Source organism: Eulemur rufifrons, chromosome 8 (genome assembly GCF_041146395.1).
Source record: "Eulemur rufifrons isolate Redbay chromosome 8, OSU_ERuf_1, whole genome shotgun sequence".
NCBI lineage: Eukaryota > Metazoa > Chordata > Mammalia > Primates > Lemuridae > Eulemur > Eulemur rufifrons.
This window is the reverse complement of record NC_090990.1, coordinates 60385585-60402149: the sequence shown is the minus strand read 5'-3', so window position 1 is coordinate 60402149 and position 16565 is coordinate 60385585. Positions and strand designations below refer to the sequence as shown.

Genomic DNA, 16565 nt, shown 5'->3' with positions numbered 1-16565 from the left:
TTATTCTGTTCATAAATGAAACCCTAACCTAAATACTTCAAGTGAAATTTCAAGGGAAAAATACTGTTCAAAAACCTAGATAACGCATTCCTTTGTTGATGCTAAATATAGTCATCTCAAGATGACATACATTTTGACAATGATCAGCCTTACATGTCAAATTTTCAAAAATAGCACAGATTCCATTTTAAGGTGAGCAGGAAAAATTGCTATTCACATTTCAATTTTAAATGGATTTTAAAGTGCAAATCTTCCATTAAAACTGGATTATATCAATAACTGTAATGAGGAAAACTGAATTTAAAAGAATTTAGTTGTAGTTTTTGCTTAGGGATCTTTAAGGGAGATAAAACACAGACTTGCACACATTTTTCTTTAAATTATTCCTCAGAAACATCAGTGAAAAAATAAAATACCTTCAAAAAGAGGCGGATAATAGCTACAAGGAAGAAAAATCTTAACTAGCTACACTGAATAATCAGCTCATTATACTAAATACTAAATATACCTCTCCCCAATAAACCTTTCTCTCATTTGATTAATTATATATTTTTCTTCCCTTACCAATAATACCCCAAAGCTCAAAAGAATTCCAGAAGCGTATATTTTGAGTTTTCTTATGCAGCAATTTAACCTGTAAAAGAATACTATTAAACGGGAAAATTACGTGGTCCACTCAGTAACGTGTGACTAAGATGGTATAAATACTTAAGTTTTTAAGTATTTAATCACACTACCCAAGACATAGTTATGTTGTGACGCCCAGGCCAATGGGCTCCTGTTACATGAATTCATTAACAAAATTTAGCCGATGAATGATGTTCCTTCCCATTGCTTTGGTCAGAGAACTAATTTCTTTCTTATTATGGCTTCTCTTCTCTACCTGCCTCTTTCCCAAGGACGGACATTTTGTTAGGACATATTCTTATGCTATTTTTACCTTGTTATCTATTTCTCTCCCTACTCTCTTTGTTCACGTTATGGCCTTTAGTAAATATAAAATGAGTATCTCAAAGTCATTGCAATAGCCAAGTAACCTCTCAACTTAGTTATTTTCTTTACAAATGCCAGTAATAAAACATTTTTAGCATTTGCAGAGTGTTTCACAGTTTACAAACAGTTGGAATGGCTTGGCGTTTTCAAAAGCATGTAGACAGGGAGTTCTCAAGAAGTGACTACATTCTTCACTCCAACTTCCAGCTCTAGTTGCTCAACCACCAGCATCCCACCTCGGGCAGCATCGCGGAGAAACAGTTTGGAGACGAGGGTTGGGAAGTGGGGTAGATGATAGGCTGTTAAATCATATTTCACTCCTCGTCCTCCTCCACAGGGGCCGATCAGGAATGATACCTTAAAAATAACAGGCAGTGCTGGCGGAGACCGTGACGGAGGCACGTGGTGGGGGACGACACTGAACTTTACCCGCTCGGACCCCAAGGGTACAGTAAAGGGACCGACACCCACTCATGTCACAGAGGGCTCTTCCCCTACAGTAGAGAAAGCACTCCAAACTCAACCGACACGGCGCAGGGCACCAAGGCAAGGAAATCGCGACCAGGGGCCGAAGGCCAGTTAACGCGGGGAGACAGCGAGGCGGACCCTGGCCCGCTCCCTGCCTGGCCCGCAGGACGCGGCTCCGAGGGCCGGTCCGCTCAGGCCCGGCACCCGCGCGCAGCCACAGCTGGACGGAGCCCGGCGCGCTCCGGTGCTGCGGCGCAGCCCGGCCAGGACCGGGGCCCCAGGCGCCTCTTTAGCAGCCGCCGCCGCCACCGTCGCCGCCCCCTCCGGGGGTCCCGGCACCTACGTCTCCACTGTCCCATCCCACGTTCCCCGAACTCCTCTTACCCGCCAGGAGCCGGTGACAGGCGAAGGTCCTCCTTTTTCTGGGAGAGAATGGGCGCGTCCGCCAGCTGGGTGTGGGTAGGGGTCGGGGCGCTCTGGCCGCTGCCACTTCTGCTCCAGCCGCTGGGAGCCTTCTGGCTGCCGCCGCCGCCGCCGCTGTCTCCAGCAGCAAGTTTCCATAAAAGTCCTGGTGCGCAGCCTGTTCCCGCATTCCAGGCGGGCCCAGCGCCGGCTGCAGCTGTTCCAAAACACAAGGCCAGTTTCCCCACCCCCCACCTCCGCCGTATCGCCCGGGGAGGGGAGGAGAGTCGAGGAGAAAAGCAGGGGAGGGGGAACAGTGGCTGCCAACTTTCCTCCAGAACTTGCCTGTCGCCCGGCCCCAGGTGCCTGAGCCGACCCTCTAACCTTGGGCCTTAGGCCCGCCTCCACCTCCAACAAGGCCCGGGGAGGGGAGGCTGCCTCCCCTGAAGGAAAGGAATATGCTGGAATGGGCTTCTTCACCAGGCTGGGGCTGGCTCCCCCGACCCACAACCCGTTTGCCCTGGAGCCCACCTCTCTCAGCTACTCTACCCGTCCTAGTTTCCAATCAAGAAACCAAGCCCCTACGTTATCTTCACCCAAAGTATTGACCTTTGGCCAACTTTCCCTGTATTAGCCAGAGTGTGGGGCAGCGCTCCGGAATACTTCCATCTATTGCTCCCCTTTTCTTGGCTCTGGTTTTTTGGTGTGTGTGGTTATTTTTTTCTTTTATAGACACTAGACCACCAGGAATTGGCTCTGGTCTTTAAATCCAAAGAGAGCAGTTTAAAAGAAAAAAGTTGAAGGCAGAAGAGGAGGAAAAGGAATAAAAGAATGTATGTTCGTGTGTGTGTGTGTGTGTGTGTGTGTGTATGAGTGTGTGTCTATAAAAAAAAAATCTTCGGCCTGGCGCTGTGGCTCACGCCTGTAATTCTAGAACTCTAGGAGGCAGAGGCAGGAGGATTGCTTGAGGTCAGGAGTTCAAGACCAGCTTAAGCAAGAGCGAGACCCTGTCTCTACTAAAAAATAGAAAAAAAATTAGCTGGGCAACTAAAAATAGAAAAAAATTAGCTGGGCTTAGTGGTACAAGCCTGTAGTCCCAGCTACTTGGGAGGCTGAGGCAGAAGGATCCCTTGAGCCCAGGAGTTTGAGGTTGCTGTGAGCTAGGCTGACGCCATGGTACTCTAGCCTGGGCAACAGAGTGAGACTTTGTCTCAAAAAAAAAAAAAAAAAAAAACCTCCCATCTTTCCTTAATTGATGGCAAATCACCTGTGGTCTTCCTAAACTTTCATAAAGGCATCTTCAAATATTAGGCATCCACAGATCTCTTTCAGCTTGGACCACCAACCTGTCAATTAAACCCATCGGACAACACCATATTAAAACCTGAAATGTACACCCAGAGGGGACATTTTTAAGTAGGGGAGATCTGTTCTTCACTGCACTTGAAAAAAAAAAAAAAAAGATCAACTGGCATCCAGACAGATAAACCAAGGAGAAAGGCAACCACTTTCAACTTCAGGACCTAGGCAGAGAGCAGTGCTCAAGATGTAATTCAGGGATCTTGAAAAGGCCTTCTGCTTTTAAACATAACTCTGTTTCCCAGTCCCATCCCCACACTCTTTACTCAGGATGGAAATTCTTTTAAGAAGGGTAAGCCATTTATTCCTCAATTAGAGAAAAGTTCTAAATTGGTAATTGAAACAGTTATTTAAATGTACTCTAATGCAAACAGTGATATGTGGTCTGGGTGGTCTAGCATATGCCCCAGTTCCCTTTGATACAGTCACCTTGGCCTTCTTCAGTTCATGGAAATTTCCAGTCATTCTGGCCGTAGGGCCTTTACACAAGCTGTTCCCTTGACACAAAATCCACTTTCCCCACTCTTCACCTAACTTCAACAGATCCTTTCCATCTCTACTTAAATGCTGTTTTCTCAGAAAGGCTTCCTTGCACCCAAATCTGTATCTATGATAAACTCTCATCCCACCCTTTTCTTCCTCATATTTATCAATTTATAATTAAAAATTTATTGTTATTTAAAGGAATAGAAGCTTTCTAATTTTTTATGTTTTATTTCTACCCAAGAGATTCACCAGATTAAACAAAGCTCTCCATTTTCTCTATAAAACACTGATAGCTATCCATGGCATGTGAGGCCGACTTATTCTCCCACCAATTCATCATTCATTCATTCAACAAATACTCAGTTCTAGATACCAAGGATACAGCAGTGACAAAACGAAGGCAGACAATGAGCAAATAAATAAACTATGTAGTACCTAGTGCTGTCACTATGAATAAACCAGAGTAGGGAAGTAGGGAATGCTGAGGATGGACTTCCAGATCAAAGTCCAAAAACCTCTTTTCCTCATACTTTGCAGTTACCAAAATCCTACCAGTTCTACCTAAAAAGGTACCAAGAAAAAAAAATATGCCAAGCCTTTCTGGATGTTGTAATTTTAGACAGAGTGGCCAGGGAAAGCCTCAAATGAGTAAAGGTCTTGAGGAAAGTGAGGCAGTGAGCTATGTAAGTATCTGGAGATGCAAATATCTGGAGGAAGAGCAGTCCAGGCAGAGGTACAAAGGCACCAAAGAGCCTGTCTGACATGTTCTAGGAAGAACAAAGAGGCTTGTGTGGGTGAAGCTGAGTAGGTGAGGGGTAAATAATAGGAGGTACACTGGGGCAGGTGACAGACTGTAGGACTCCTTTTGTAGAACACTGTAAGGACTTTGTTTTGTTTTTTACTCTAAGATCGGTGGCCATTGGTGGATTTAGAACAAAGTAGTCACATTATCTGACATGCTAGTAATAGGTAATACACTCAGTGGGGAAAGGGAAGAAGCAGGGAGACCAGTTAGGAGGTTTCTGCAATTATTAGAATGAGAGGTAACAGGGTTTGGGCCAAGGTGATAGCTAGGAAGGTAGTGAGAAATGCTTGGCATATATTTTTTTTTTTTTTGGTACTTTTTTAGGTAGAACTGGCAGGATTTTGGAAGCTAAATGCGAAGTGTGAGGAAAAGAGGTTTTTGGACTTTGAACTGGAAGAATGGAGTTGTCATTTACTCAGACGCAGAAGAATGTGAGAAGAGACTTAGGCAGGGGTGATCAGGAGCAGTTTTGACACGCTAAGTTTGAGAAGATTACTAGAAGTCCAAGATCTGCCAATTTGTATAAACATTCCTTGTATATTTACAGTGAATCAGTAAGGTTTGTTCTAAATTTGATTATATCAGTTGCATGTTTTTGAAATTACATAAACATTACAAAAATGAAGAAATAGAAAAGTAAAAAGAAAGTTTTAGTTATTATAAAAGCTAATGCTTTTATTTAAAAACTAGAATGCTTTGAAAAGACCTGATAAAGGGAAATAGCTTACAAAAACTACCATCAAGCTGGAAGGGCACGGAGACAAATGTGAAAGATTTGGTACAAAATTATAAAAATCTAGGGAGATTCTGCACTCATTACATGTGTCTAAGGTTTTTTCTCTTTTAAAAGTAAGGAAAATTTGATATTCCAGATGATGATTTAGGGTATAGTTTATGTAACAAACATACCTTGAAATACTGAGTGAATCCAACTGAAGGCTTTGAAGCTATATCAAAAGATTGGCCAAAGAATGTATATTTATTCATTTCAAATTAAAATGTCTATATTATCTATGTATCATTTATTATGATTCCCTGTCATGGTATCCAGCCACCAAGATGATCCCAAATGATCCTACCTCCTTGTATTCACACACTGTAGTCCCCTCCCACATTGTGTCATGTTTGGCCCATATGACCAATAGACTATGGCAGAAATGATATCACTTCCAAGTCTAGGTTATAAAAGATACTGTCTGTGTCTTTTTGCCTTGCTATCTCTTGCATTACTCTCACTGGGGGAAGCCAGCTGCCATGTCTTTTTTTTTTTTTTGAGACAGAGTCTTACTCTGTTGCCAGGGCTAGAGTGCCGTGGCGTCAGCCTAGCTCACAGCAACCTCAAACTCCTGTGCTCAAGCGATCCTCCTGCCTCAGCCTCCCGAGTAGCTGGGACTACAAGCATGCGCCACCATGCCCGGCTAATTTTTCTATATATATTTTTAGCTGTCCATATAATTTCTTTCTATGTTTAGTAGAGATGGGGTCTCACTCTTGCTCAGTCTGGTCTCAAACTCTAGAGCTCAAACAATCCCTCTGCCTCAGCCTCCCAGAGTGCTAAGATTACAGGCATGAGCCACTGCGCCCGGCCCAGCTGCCATGTCTTAAAGACACTCAGGCAGCCCTGTTGAGAGGTCCAGTTGGTAAGGAAGTAAAGTATTTTGCCAAAGGCCAACAAGGGACTGAAGCCTCCTGACAACAGACATGTGAGTGAGCAGATCTTTGAAGCAAATCTTCCAGCCTTCATCAAGCCCTCAGATGGCTGCAACCTCAAGAGACTCTAAGTCAGAACCACCAGACGAGGCCATTCCTGGATTCCTGACCCTCAGAAATTGCGTGAGCTAATGTTTACTGTTTTAAGCTGCTAAATTTTGGGATAATTTTTATGCAGCAAAGGATAATGAATATACTTGCTTTAACCTACTTTTTTGTTATCCATCTCCTACCACATTAAATACGTGGTCCTTTTTAAAGTTCTTGGGACCATTCTCTCACACAGAATATTATTAAACAAGAATTAACAAAGTTCTGGAAGTCCTATATTTTAAGTGCTTTAAAATCAAAGTGCTTCTCTATATTTAAGTACTAGGGTGTCATTTCAAACATAGCAAATTATAAAAGTTCTATAATTTCCTATATATAAATGTACTTTGTGAGAGGCTTCTGTGACACACATGAGATAGTTAAAAGCAAACTGTTGAGATGTTGAGGTGATATTTGATGTACCAGTTGCTTTGCTGTGGCTTTTAAGTAGAGAATAAAAAAGTGTCATAGAAGGAAGGTTTGCTTTTTTTTTTTTTTTTTCCTTTTCTTTTCTGTACTGGAATCTAGTCCTTCCCTGCCCAGATGATGAAGGTTACTGTAGGGTTTTCACTGTTCAGATGTATAAAAGCCAAAGAAAGAACTTGAGCAGAGAAAGGAGCTTGTGCAACCTGATCAAAGATGTCGGTAGCATAAAGAGAGAACGAGATGAAGGAGGAAGAAGTGGCAGGGTAAAGTACCAGAGAATACAGGGCATGGGAAGAAACAGTGTCAAAAGCAGCATGAGCACAGTAAGCGAGTTTATAAAGATTTCCAGAAAAGCTCTACAAAATAGTGCAACAATAGGACATCACAGAGTGATGGTGAAAGTGTAAAACATTAAGTTCAGATAGTGGGATCAAAGAAGATGCATGAGACAACAGAGAAGATGGTAAATAATAACAAAGAAAACAAAATGAGATTAACATGCTGATCTAGTTTTCCATTCCATCCTATACCTAGGAAAAGATTCAACTCACGTTTTTATGATTTGCTCATTAAGTAACATATTTCAGTTTATGTGTTTAATAATTTTAAAAATACAACTAATACATTTGTCTATAATATTTAATTATTCTAAAATAAGCTTATTACGTCCCAAACTAAGAATACTGTTTTTCTATCCAGGTGAACCCTTTCCACATGTGGTGACTACAGCGGTGTCCAGGAAGCAGCCCTCTCCTTGATTAAATCTATCTGAATCCTAACAAAGAAGTGAATGAAAAGGGAGGTTCAGATCATCAATATGGTAAATTTATGTCGTGCTTAATGGCATTATTCATCAAAACACTTTAAAACACAAGTACCTTCACTTTATGTGTCACAAAACTGTCTTTTTCCTCATGTTAGTACACAAAGATAACCTTTTATATTCAATTCCAATGCCTCTACCGTCGTCGTGTTCTCTGTACCTATCTATGTGGTCTTATGGAGACTGAGAGCTCCCATAAGGTAGGATTGGATGAGACAGGCGTGACCTCGCAATTATATATAAACTTTGCTTAAAATATTCCATACGTCAGTAAGATGTACCATCACTTTTTTATTTGGCAGTAATAGAAATATATCCATGTTACAGTGCTATTTTTTTCTATGACTGTAGTGTTTTACTTTTCTACAAAGTAATGAGTGCAGTTCTTACATTTAGGAAATAGAAACATTTACTGATATCAGCCAAGTGAAGCTAATACATGGTTGTTCTGAAACTAAACAAAACAAAACGTAACATAATCACTAGGAACAAAGTAAGGATGTCCTTATTTCCATTAATCACAGAATATACAAATTCTTAATTCTCACATACATATTTCTTAATCTGATTAATCGAAGCAAAAACCAAAAGATTTGAATTCAGCCTAATTCCTATAATCACTTTGAAATTTACATCAAATGATTTCTGAATACATGTTCACATTAAAATAAAACCAAATGGGTTATACACATAATTTAAAATTTCTGATTATAAAAGGTCACAGAGAAGTATGCTAAATGTTACTTTGGCATTCCTATTTTCTAGGCTTAATAGAATGACAAATGAAGAAAGAATTCTTTTGTAATGCAAATAACCACTCTTTTGGAAATTATTTATTTATTTATTTGTTTGTTTGTTTTGAGACAGAGTCTCACTCTGTTGCCCGGGCTAGAGTGCCGTGGCGTCAGCCTAGCTCACAGCAACCTCAAACTCCTGGGCTTAAGCGATCCTACTACCTCAGCCTCCCAGGGAGCTGGGACTACAGGCAGGTGCCACCATGCCTGGCTAATTTTTTCTATATATATTTTTAGTTGGCCAGATCATTTCTTTCTATTTTTAGTAGAGACAGGGTGTCACTCTTGTTCAGGCTGGTCTCGAACTCCTGACCTCGAGCGATCCACCTGCCTCGGCCTCCCAGAGTGCTAGGATTACAGGCGTGAGCCACCGCGCCCAGCCTTCTTTTGGAAATTATTTACCTAGAAAATGTGACATCTTAAGGCAAGAAAACATTTGTAAATATTTTTATAAAGTCAGTTAATTTAACAAATTAATAGAATCATAGTAAATAGATGTAAATAACGAATATTACTTGATGAGAATGAGAAAGAAAGTTCTTTGGAGCTTACTGTAACAGTATGGAAAACTTAACTTCTTTTTAAAAAAATAATGCCATTTTGACATTTAATAAACATATTGTTAACTTTTAAGAAGAAATCATTACCCTTTTAGTTGCATAAAAATATAGAGAAACCAAAATACAAAAAAGAAATACCAAATATAAATCACCTGAACATTTATCTTTTTTCTTCCAGAAAAGAGGAGGAAAAAAAAGCCATTTTCTCAGGACTAATTCAAGGCTCTTTTATAACTTATATATGGAAGTGGATGGTAGGGCTCATGGGAGCAATGACAATTTTATGATCATACTACCATTAGTAAGTGTTAAACAGGGTTTTATCCTAAAAGGCTCTAAACTAGTTTAATCATTTTTTATTTTTTAAAACATTGCTTTTGCTGTTTAACCCAATTTTAAGGCAAATGGAAACTGGTATGTATGTCTGAAGTACCCTTCTGCAGTCAGAAACATTCTTTTTCGGAAGATGTTTCCTTTAAAAGTTCAAGTTTCTTCTCTTACAATAGAGGGGTTTTTCCTATACTTATTGCCCTGAATTCTATTTGGTCACTCTTCTCCCTTTTGTGAAAGGCCACAAAGAAAGCATCTCGCTAAAGTAGTAGCTATTGAACAGACCCGAAACTAATCAAACTCAAGCACTGCATTTATAGGCCAACCTCCTCAATCTGAGCAACTTTTTTCTTAAAAAGATGAAATGTAAAAGAGAAAAAAAGACACATTCTAGAAAGTCATTCATCATATCTGATAAAATAAATTCTTAGATTTATATGTTGTAGCAGCATTATTAAATAGTGCAATTCTTCAAAATTGATTTCAAACAGTATCCTTCTCAAAAAAATAATTAAGTTTACTTATACCTTTGCCTATAAAACCACAGCTTAAAACATTTAGCCTTCAAATGGGTAAATTAATATAAGCAATAACTGTCTTCCCTACATGGTAATGGGAATTTGTGCGCACGCACACCTGTGTGTGTGTGTGTGTGTGTGTGTGGCTTCATTCAAGCCTCACACCTCAATAACAAGGGGAAAACCCATGATATTAAATAAAAAGTAAAACAATATATAATGGAATTTTTAGTTTTTATACTTCTAATCATACTCCCCCATCAATAATAAGAATTATTAGTAGGTAATTATTAAGAATCTATGTAAGAAAAGTCAAGGAGCTACATACTCAAAAGCAGTTACAGCAATATGTTGTATGTTTAATGCTATAACCTACACAGTACATGCAAAACAGCATAAAATTCTGAATTTCCTATTTTGTAATTAATTTACATAAATGTGGCACATATATAAATTTAAAATCTTAAAGGATTATGGTTTTTTTCACACTTCATTTTCTATTCATTAATCAGAAACTAGGCACTTTAATCTAAAAATGCACTTGTAAAAAATGCATTTTAGGTCCTTCTGTGTAACTCACTCCTAAAATGAATAAAGCACACTTTAGAAGCAAAATCAACGAATCTATCCATTGATATACCCAATCAGCCACTCCAAATAAGTGGTATATGGATTCAGGAACAAAATTAATGCAACTCTGAAAGTACATTATACTCTATAAAAAAACTTTACTCACAACAACAACCCATTTGTTCATGTATTTACTGTAACAGACATGAAATATACTTCCACATCATTAAAAATATTTTTGTTCTACATTCAGGGGAGGAAAAAACCCTTCTGCAAAACCTCACTAAGATTCAAAGTATAAATATTTTTAAAATATGAGACTATGAAAAATTCATAGTATGCTTAGTTCTCTGGGGGAAAAACTAAAAGCCAGTTTTGTAGAAGGAGAAAGAAATTATTTTACTGTACTAAATTTAATACCTTCAGATGTTGGAAGAAAGTCTCAAAATTACACATAAGAAAGGTAAATTCTTAAATGCTTTTCTTAGTTAATAAATGTTATCTTTTAAATCAGTATTCATTCAAGGGAAAAATGCTCTAATTTATAAAAAGATAAAAGAAAGTTCTTCAGTCTCTATTGTAACTTATAGGACCAACAGTAATATATTTTGGAAACTATAGTTATTATAAAGTTATAAACTGTAAACTTCTCAATGTCAATTCATTTAAATGTTTTGTAACAATACTCAGTGATTACAATGTTTTTGATTCAAATACATAAGCAAATGCACAAGCAATAATGTAAGCAGTACATATTAAACACACCATTACTGCCTAAACTTGATAAACAAGTGAATAACTTTATAATTAAAACTATATTTTCAGGCAAAGTTAAATATGTTGACACTAGGAGTAATATATTCTTGCATGTTGTGGACCACAAAGGTCTTGGCTAACGTGTGTATTTTCAAGGTGCAAAGCATAAAAACAGCTTTTGAGAATGACACTGAACGTTTCGGACAGCTTCAAGACAACAAATTAATTAACTCCCAAGTACTGGGTTCAAGTCAAGCAATATTCCTGCAAAATCACAACATTTCACAAATTAAACTATTACCTAAAGATTGTAAAAAGCTACTCTGGATACACCATACAGAGATTCAAAGACAGACTAACTCTTCTGTATAAGTACAGTACAGTCACTCATTTTTTACTAGATTTTTTTTTCCTCCCTGAGTCCACACCCACCAATCTTGTTGATTTTGTAATATATACAAAATCAATAGTTATCTTAAAATATTTCATAGCACACTCAAATTGTATGATTCTCTCGATACTTATTGCACTTTGGCTTCCAACAGCCCACTGGACATAACATGACCATGACTACTTATACAACTACTTGTATGCCTCAGGGCATCTGCTCCAAGATAGGCCATTAAAAGTTCAGTGCGGCGAATGAGTAACTGCATGAGGTCTTCAGCCAAAGTCTCTATACTTGAATAGCGCACCTTCTCGAAGTCAAAAATGTCTTTAAGAAAGTAAAGAACTTGATTCTGGAAAATGAACACAAAGCAAATTGGCATTTGTTAGACCAAAATTATATTAAATCTGAAGAGTTATTACTATTGCAAAAAGCATTGAATCAGGAGTCAGAAGACCTGAATTCCAGTGCTAGTTTCACGCCTCATTGGAAAAGGGACTATGAATAAATGATTTAATCTTTTGGAGGTCTCATTTTCTTTTTCTGTAAAATAAAGAGATAACACCACCCATCCTACTTACTACTCAGGGCTGATGTGATGGTTAAAAAGGATAATGTTATGTTAAGTGCCTGTAAGCCCCAAAGTACTGTATAAATGTAAGGAGCTATTTTTAGTCCTTTCCCTTCACTGTTACCTCTAAGAACTGGTTCTACTTTAAGGCAGAGGAATAAACTATTTCAATAATTATAATTTTTAAATGTATATTTTTCTGTACAAATAAAACCTTAAAGGCACATGAAAAATAAAAATAATTTCAGTTCTCAAACAATGGAAGATCCTGAAGGATATATCATTTCAGTAAGTTAATACTTAAACTAAAACCCATTTTAAGCAAGTTGTATATTACTAAGTCTGTTACATCTTCAGAACGGGGAAAAAAGTCATTCCAAAGAGTAAAAGATAGGAATATCTAATTTCTATCAATCCCGAAGGATATTTCACCTCAGTAAGTTATTACTTACACTAAAACCCATTTTAAGCAAGTTGTATACTACTAAGTCTGTTATATCTTCAGAATGGAAGAAAAGTCATTCCAAAGAGTAAAAGACAGGAATATCTCATTTCTATCCTCCAGAAACCAAATGTTAAGAAGTACTAAGAAGGCACACTTCACTGATTCACTAGATTTTATATATGGAAGAGTCAATTAGCAAATAGCCATCAACCTGCCAAGCCCCCTCATTGTATAGATGAAGAAATGGAAGACCAAAGAATGATTGGCCCCGAGTAAGAATATTCACTAATGACAGACTTAATTCTCAGCCTCAATTTTTTCCACTAAAACACATACCTTACATTTGGGTGGTCAAATATAGTAGTCAAAAACCAGTGAGTTCTGAATGACAGTAAAATAAATATTTCCTAAACCATTTACACAAATATTAATACACTAACAACACATAAATATAAAAATATAATTTTTTATAATTCATGGTATACTAAACATATAAACTTTCAAACATCCAAAACTTTCAAATTCATAATTATGTTTACTTTTATTTATTCCTTGAAACTCAGCCTAAACTAAAGACTATTAAATACAGAGATTTTTCTTGGCACTTTATCAGCTAGAAAATTCTGCAATGAGCTGTAATTTGCGTTTTGGCAAACTTAAACTGCTGACATTGGGATACAACTTTAAACTCGCATGCTATTTCTCACAACTTGGATTTTATAATTCATGTTACCTTTAACCAGAACATTATTCTATATTACCATATATGTAATACAGATATTGTTTGTTTTTAAATTGTAAAGTGCTCGGAAATGAAGAACAAACTGATGATACCAATTTGATTGTAACGTGGCAATACCATACAAGATCATGTATCTACTGCATAAGGAATTGATATGGTGAATGGACCTGTTGAGTCTATCCCAGAATAAAGCACCAAATCTATAAAAACTGGTCCACTATAATAATAGTGGTATTATAAAATGCCACTAATATAACACTGGCATTTAAACACTGAATTTAGTTGACTTTTATAACTTTACTTTTAAATATTCTTTCTTTTATTAATACAAAAGCAAAAACAAAAGAATAAAACCTTACCTGCTTTTTGATTTAGAAAAAAAAGAACTGATTCAATGACTGAACATACCTTAAAGAAGCAACATAAATCATAGAGAGAATTTCTAGGACCCAGAAAGCCCCAGGCAAGGACTGGGCTGATGTGTTCACAAATGGCATAAAAATGGGCAAAAAATCCATCTGGGATCTGTTAGGAAGTAAAGGAGAATCAAGTTACTTTTACCTTCTTGTTTTTGCTTTCTCAAGTAGAGAAACTGCAATTGCTATCCATTATATGACTAGCTCTTTTTGAGGGCCGACCAAGGATCAATTAAGAAAGTTAATAAACTTACAAATAACTTTTAGAGTCATAGAATGTTTTACATAGACTTCATATCCTAGCAAATAGTTTCAGATGTGCTGAGAAACATTAATTCTCTTAAAAGGCATTTTAACCTCATAAAAATACTTCATTAAAAGCAATCATATCAGTGTTGTAACCAAGCAATAATATGAATGCTACAGTGTTCCTTAGCCATGTAATTTTGGGGATTATTAAGAATACCATAGTTTCAGCTGTTTAAAAGCCCAACTCAATCACATAATTGCATTAACTGAAAAAGACTAAAATAATTTAAAAATGATTAAACACTAAATTATTCTTACTAGAATCCTAACCTTTAGTTAGGAACCTAATATTATTTAATCCTTTAATTGTGTAATTGCCTCTTCTTGTGAAATATGAGTACAGATAGTTGTGTTTATTAATAACTTTCTAAAGTTCCCTTGTTAAATAACACCCTGTGGGATGTTTTATACAGCATTGACTTGGAAAAACTATGCCTTAAAATTCTGTCTTTTGGAGGAGTTATTTTCTATTCTACAGTCTCCAAGAGAAACTTCCAAACCTCAGTTTAAAAAACATAAGATGGCTAGGCACAGTGGCTCATGCCTATAATTCCAGCACTTTGGGAGGCTGAGGTGAGAGGATTGCCTGAGGCCAGGAGTTTGAGATCAACCTGGACAACATAGCAAGAACCCATCTCTACAAAAAAATTTCTAAAAATAAGATAGCAGCAGTTACCATTTAATAAGTACCCATTATATTCCAGACAATGTGCTAGGTTCTATTTAATTTACTAAAACATTCCTGCAAAAGTATGTCATGTTAACATCATTTTATGCATGTAAAAAATGATATTTGAGAGGGGTTAAATAACCTGCCCTAAATCACACATGGCTAGTTAGTGAAGGCCAAAAAGTTATCAGGGATGTACTGAAGTTATTCTAGTCTAAGATATGTTCTACATACACTAAAATTCTAAGCTGGGTGCAGTGGCTCATGCCTGTAGTCCCAGAGACTCGGGAGGCTGAGGCAGGAAGATCACTTGAGGTAAGGAATTCGAGACCAGCCTGGACAACATAGTGAAACCCTGTCTCTTAAAAAAAAAACATAGTCAGGCCTGGTGATGCACACCTATAGTCCCAGCTACTGGGGAGGCTAAGGTAGGAGGATCGCTTGAGCCCAGGAGTCTGAGGCTGCAGTGAGCTATGATTATACCACTGTACTCTAGCCTAGGTGACAGCGCATGACCCTGTCTCTAAAAAATAAATAAAAATTTTAAAAAGTATTAAAATTCTAAATCCCATACAGACTCAAAGTGTATCAGGAGTTCAGAGAAGTGGGAAGTTAGTATGAACTGAAGTAGAAGGACATACTTCAGCTAGGAATAATGTGCTCAACTGTAGGTAAGATTTCTTTAAGTACAGAGGGAGTCTGGCATTCCAGGTATAGGAAATAGTTCCCCAGGAGGTGAGACATCTGTATCTGTAGATACAGAAAGAAGTCTAGACTAAGGCACATTCTTTATTCTAGGAAGTAGGAAATAAAGTTAAATATATTAATAACAATATGATTCTTATTATGGGAAGTATCACTTATTAAACTCTTTTTTATGTTTACCTTTCTGTTTAAATTAAGTTTGTTGATATTATCTCCTTTCATCCTTACATTAATAGCAGTCCTGTAGAGTAGGCATTGACTCCATTTCACAAATAGGAAAACTAAAGGTCAGGTGATCCTTAGTAACTTGCTAGGATCATGTTACCTAGTGTGAGAATCAAACCCAAATCTACAAGTCTATTCTCAGGTTCTAAACCAGTGGTCCTCAAACATTAGAGTTTATAATCATCATTAAGGGAACTTGTTTAAAATATAGGGTCTCCAGAATCATTTTAAATAAGAATTACTCAAATATAGGACTTCTGGAATTATTTCTAATAGTGCTTTCTGAAGATGCTATGAGGAATCCATGTACTTGGTAAAACTGTCTCAAAGTTCTAAGTATCATATTAAAAAATATGGATATGAAAAAACACTATAGGTCCTTGGATAAACAATAATAATGTAGTAATAGCCCACTTGCACAATGTGCTATGCCAAGCCCTGTTCTAAGCACTTCATGCTGAATCTTCAAAAAACCCTATGAAGTAGATACTATTTCTGTATTTTTTTTTTAAGAGACGAGGAAACAGAGGCACAGAGAGCAACTTGCCCAAGGTCACATAGCTAGTAAGCGGCATTTGACCCAGGCAGTCTCACCTCAGAGTCCACGCCCTTTAACACTAGGAGCATATGGGTGAGATGGGTTACAGGGTGTGGAGCATGGAGGAAGGATATAAACTTTGATATTGTTTTTGGTAGGGGCTTGAATTGAATAAAATAGCTATTAGAATCAAATCTTTATTTCTCAGTTGGATTTCATGAAGTGGAATCTACCATATTAAAGAGCTTTTAAAAATATTAATATCATTAAGAGAAAAAACAAAGAACAAAAACTCTGTCAGAGCTGTTTCCTACCCTAAACCCTTCCCCACTCAGTTAAAATACCATGCATGCCTCAATGCTTGCTATACTGAACTACACAGAATATTAAGGAAGAGGGAGAAGGCATTCAAAAAGAAGCCAACCCACTACCAATAAGTCACTCATCTAGCTTGAGGGACAGTCCC

General features: G+C 37.4%; 2 protein-coding genes across 3 annotated transcripts in view; both read right to left on the bottom strand.

Moving 5' to 3' along the window:
* The window catches only part of NEXN (nexilin F-actin binding protein), a 41778-nt gene extending 39734 nt beyond the window's left edge, over window positions 1-2044 (bottom strand). The window contains exon 1 of the mRNA XM_069479187.1: window positions 1846-2044. The gene's annotated coding sequence lies outside the window, so the exon portion shown is untranslated. The remainder of the gene's footprint in view (window positions 1-1845) is intronic.
* Window positions 2045-11167: 9123 nt separating this feature from the next.
* MIGA1 (mitoguardin 1) overlaps window positions 11168-16565 on the bottom strand; it is a 77400-nt gene continuing 72002 nt past the window's right edge. The window contains exons 15-17 of one of the 2 annotated variants that reach the window (XM_069478109.1): window positions 15644-15646; window positions 13645-13761; window positions 11168-11830 (exon numbers count right to left, since the gene is read on the bottom strand). In XM_069478109.1, the coding sequence (XP_069334210.1) occupies window positions 11612-11830; window positions 13645-13761; window positions 15644-15646 (339 nt within the window). In that variant the 3' untranslated portion in view covers window positions 11168-11611. The remainder of the gene's footprint in view (window positions 11831-13644; window positions 13762-15643; window positions 15647-16565) is intronic. The other variant, XM_069478108.1, reaches the window with a different exon arrangement.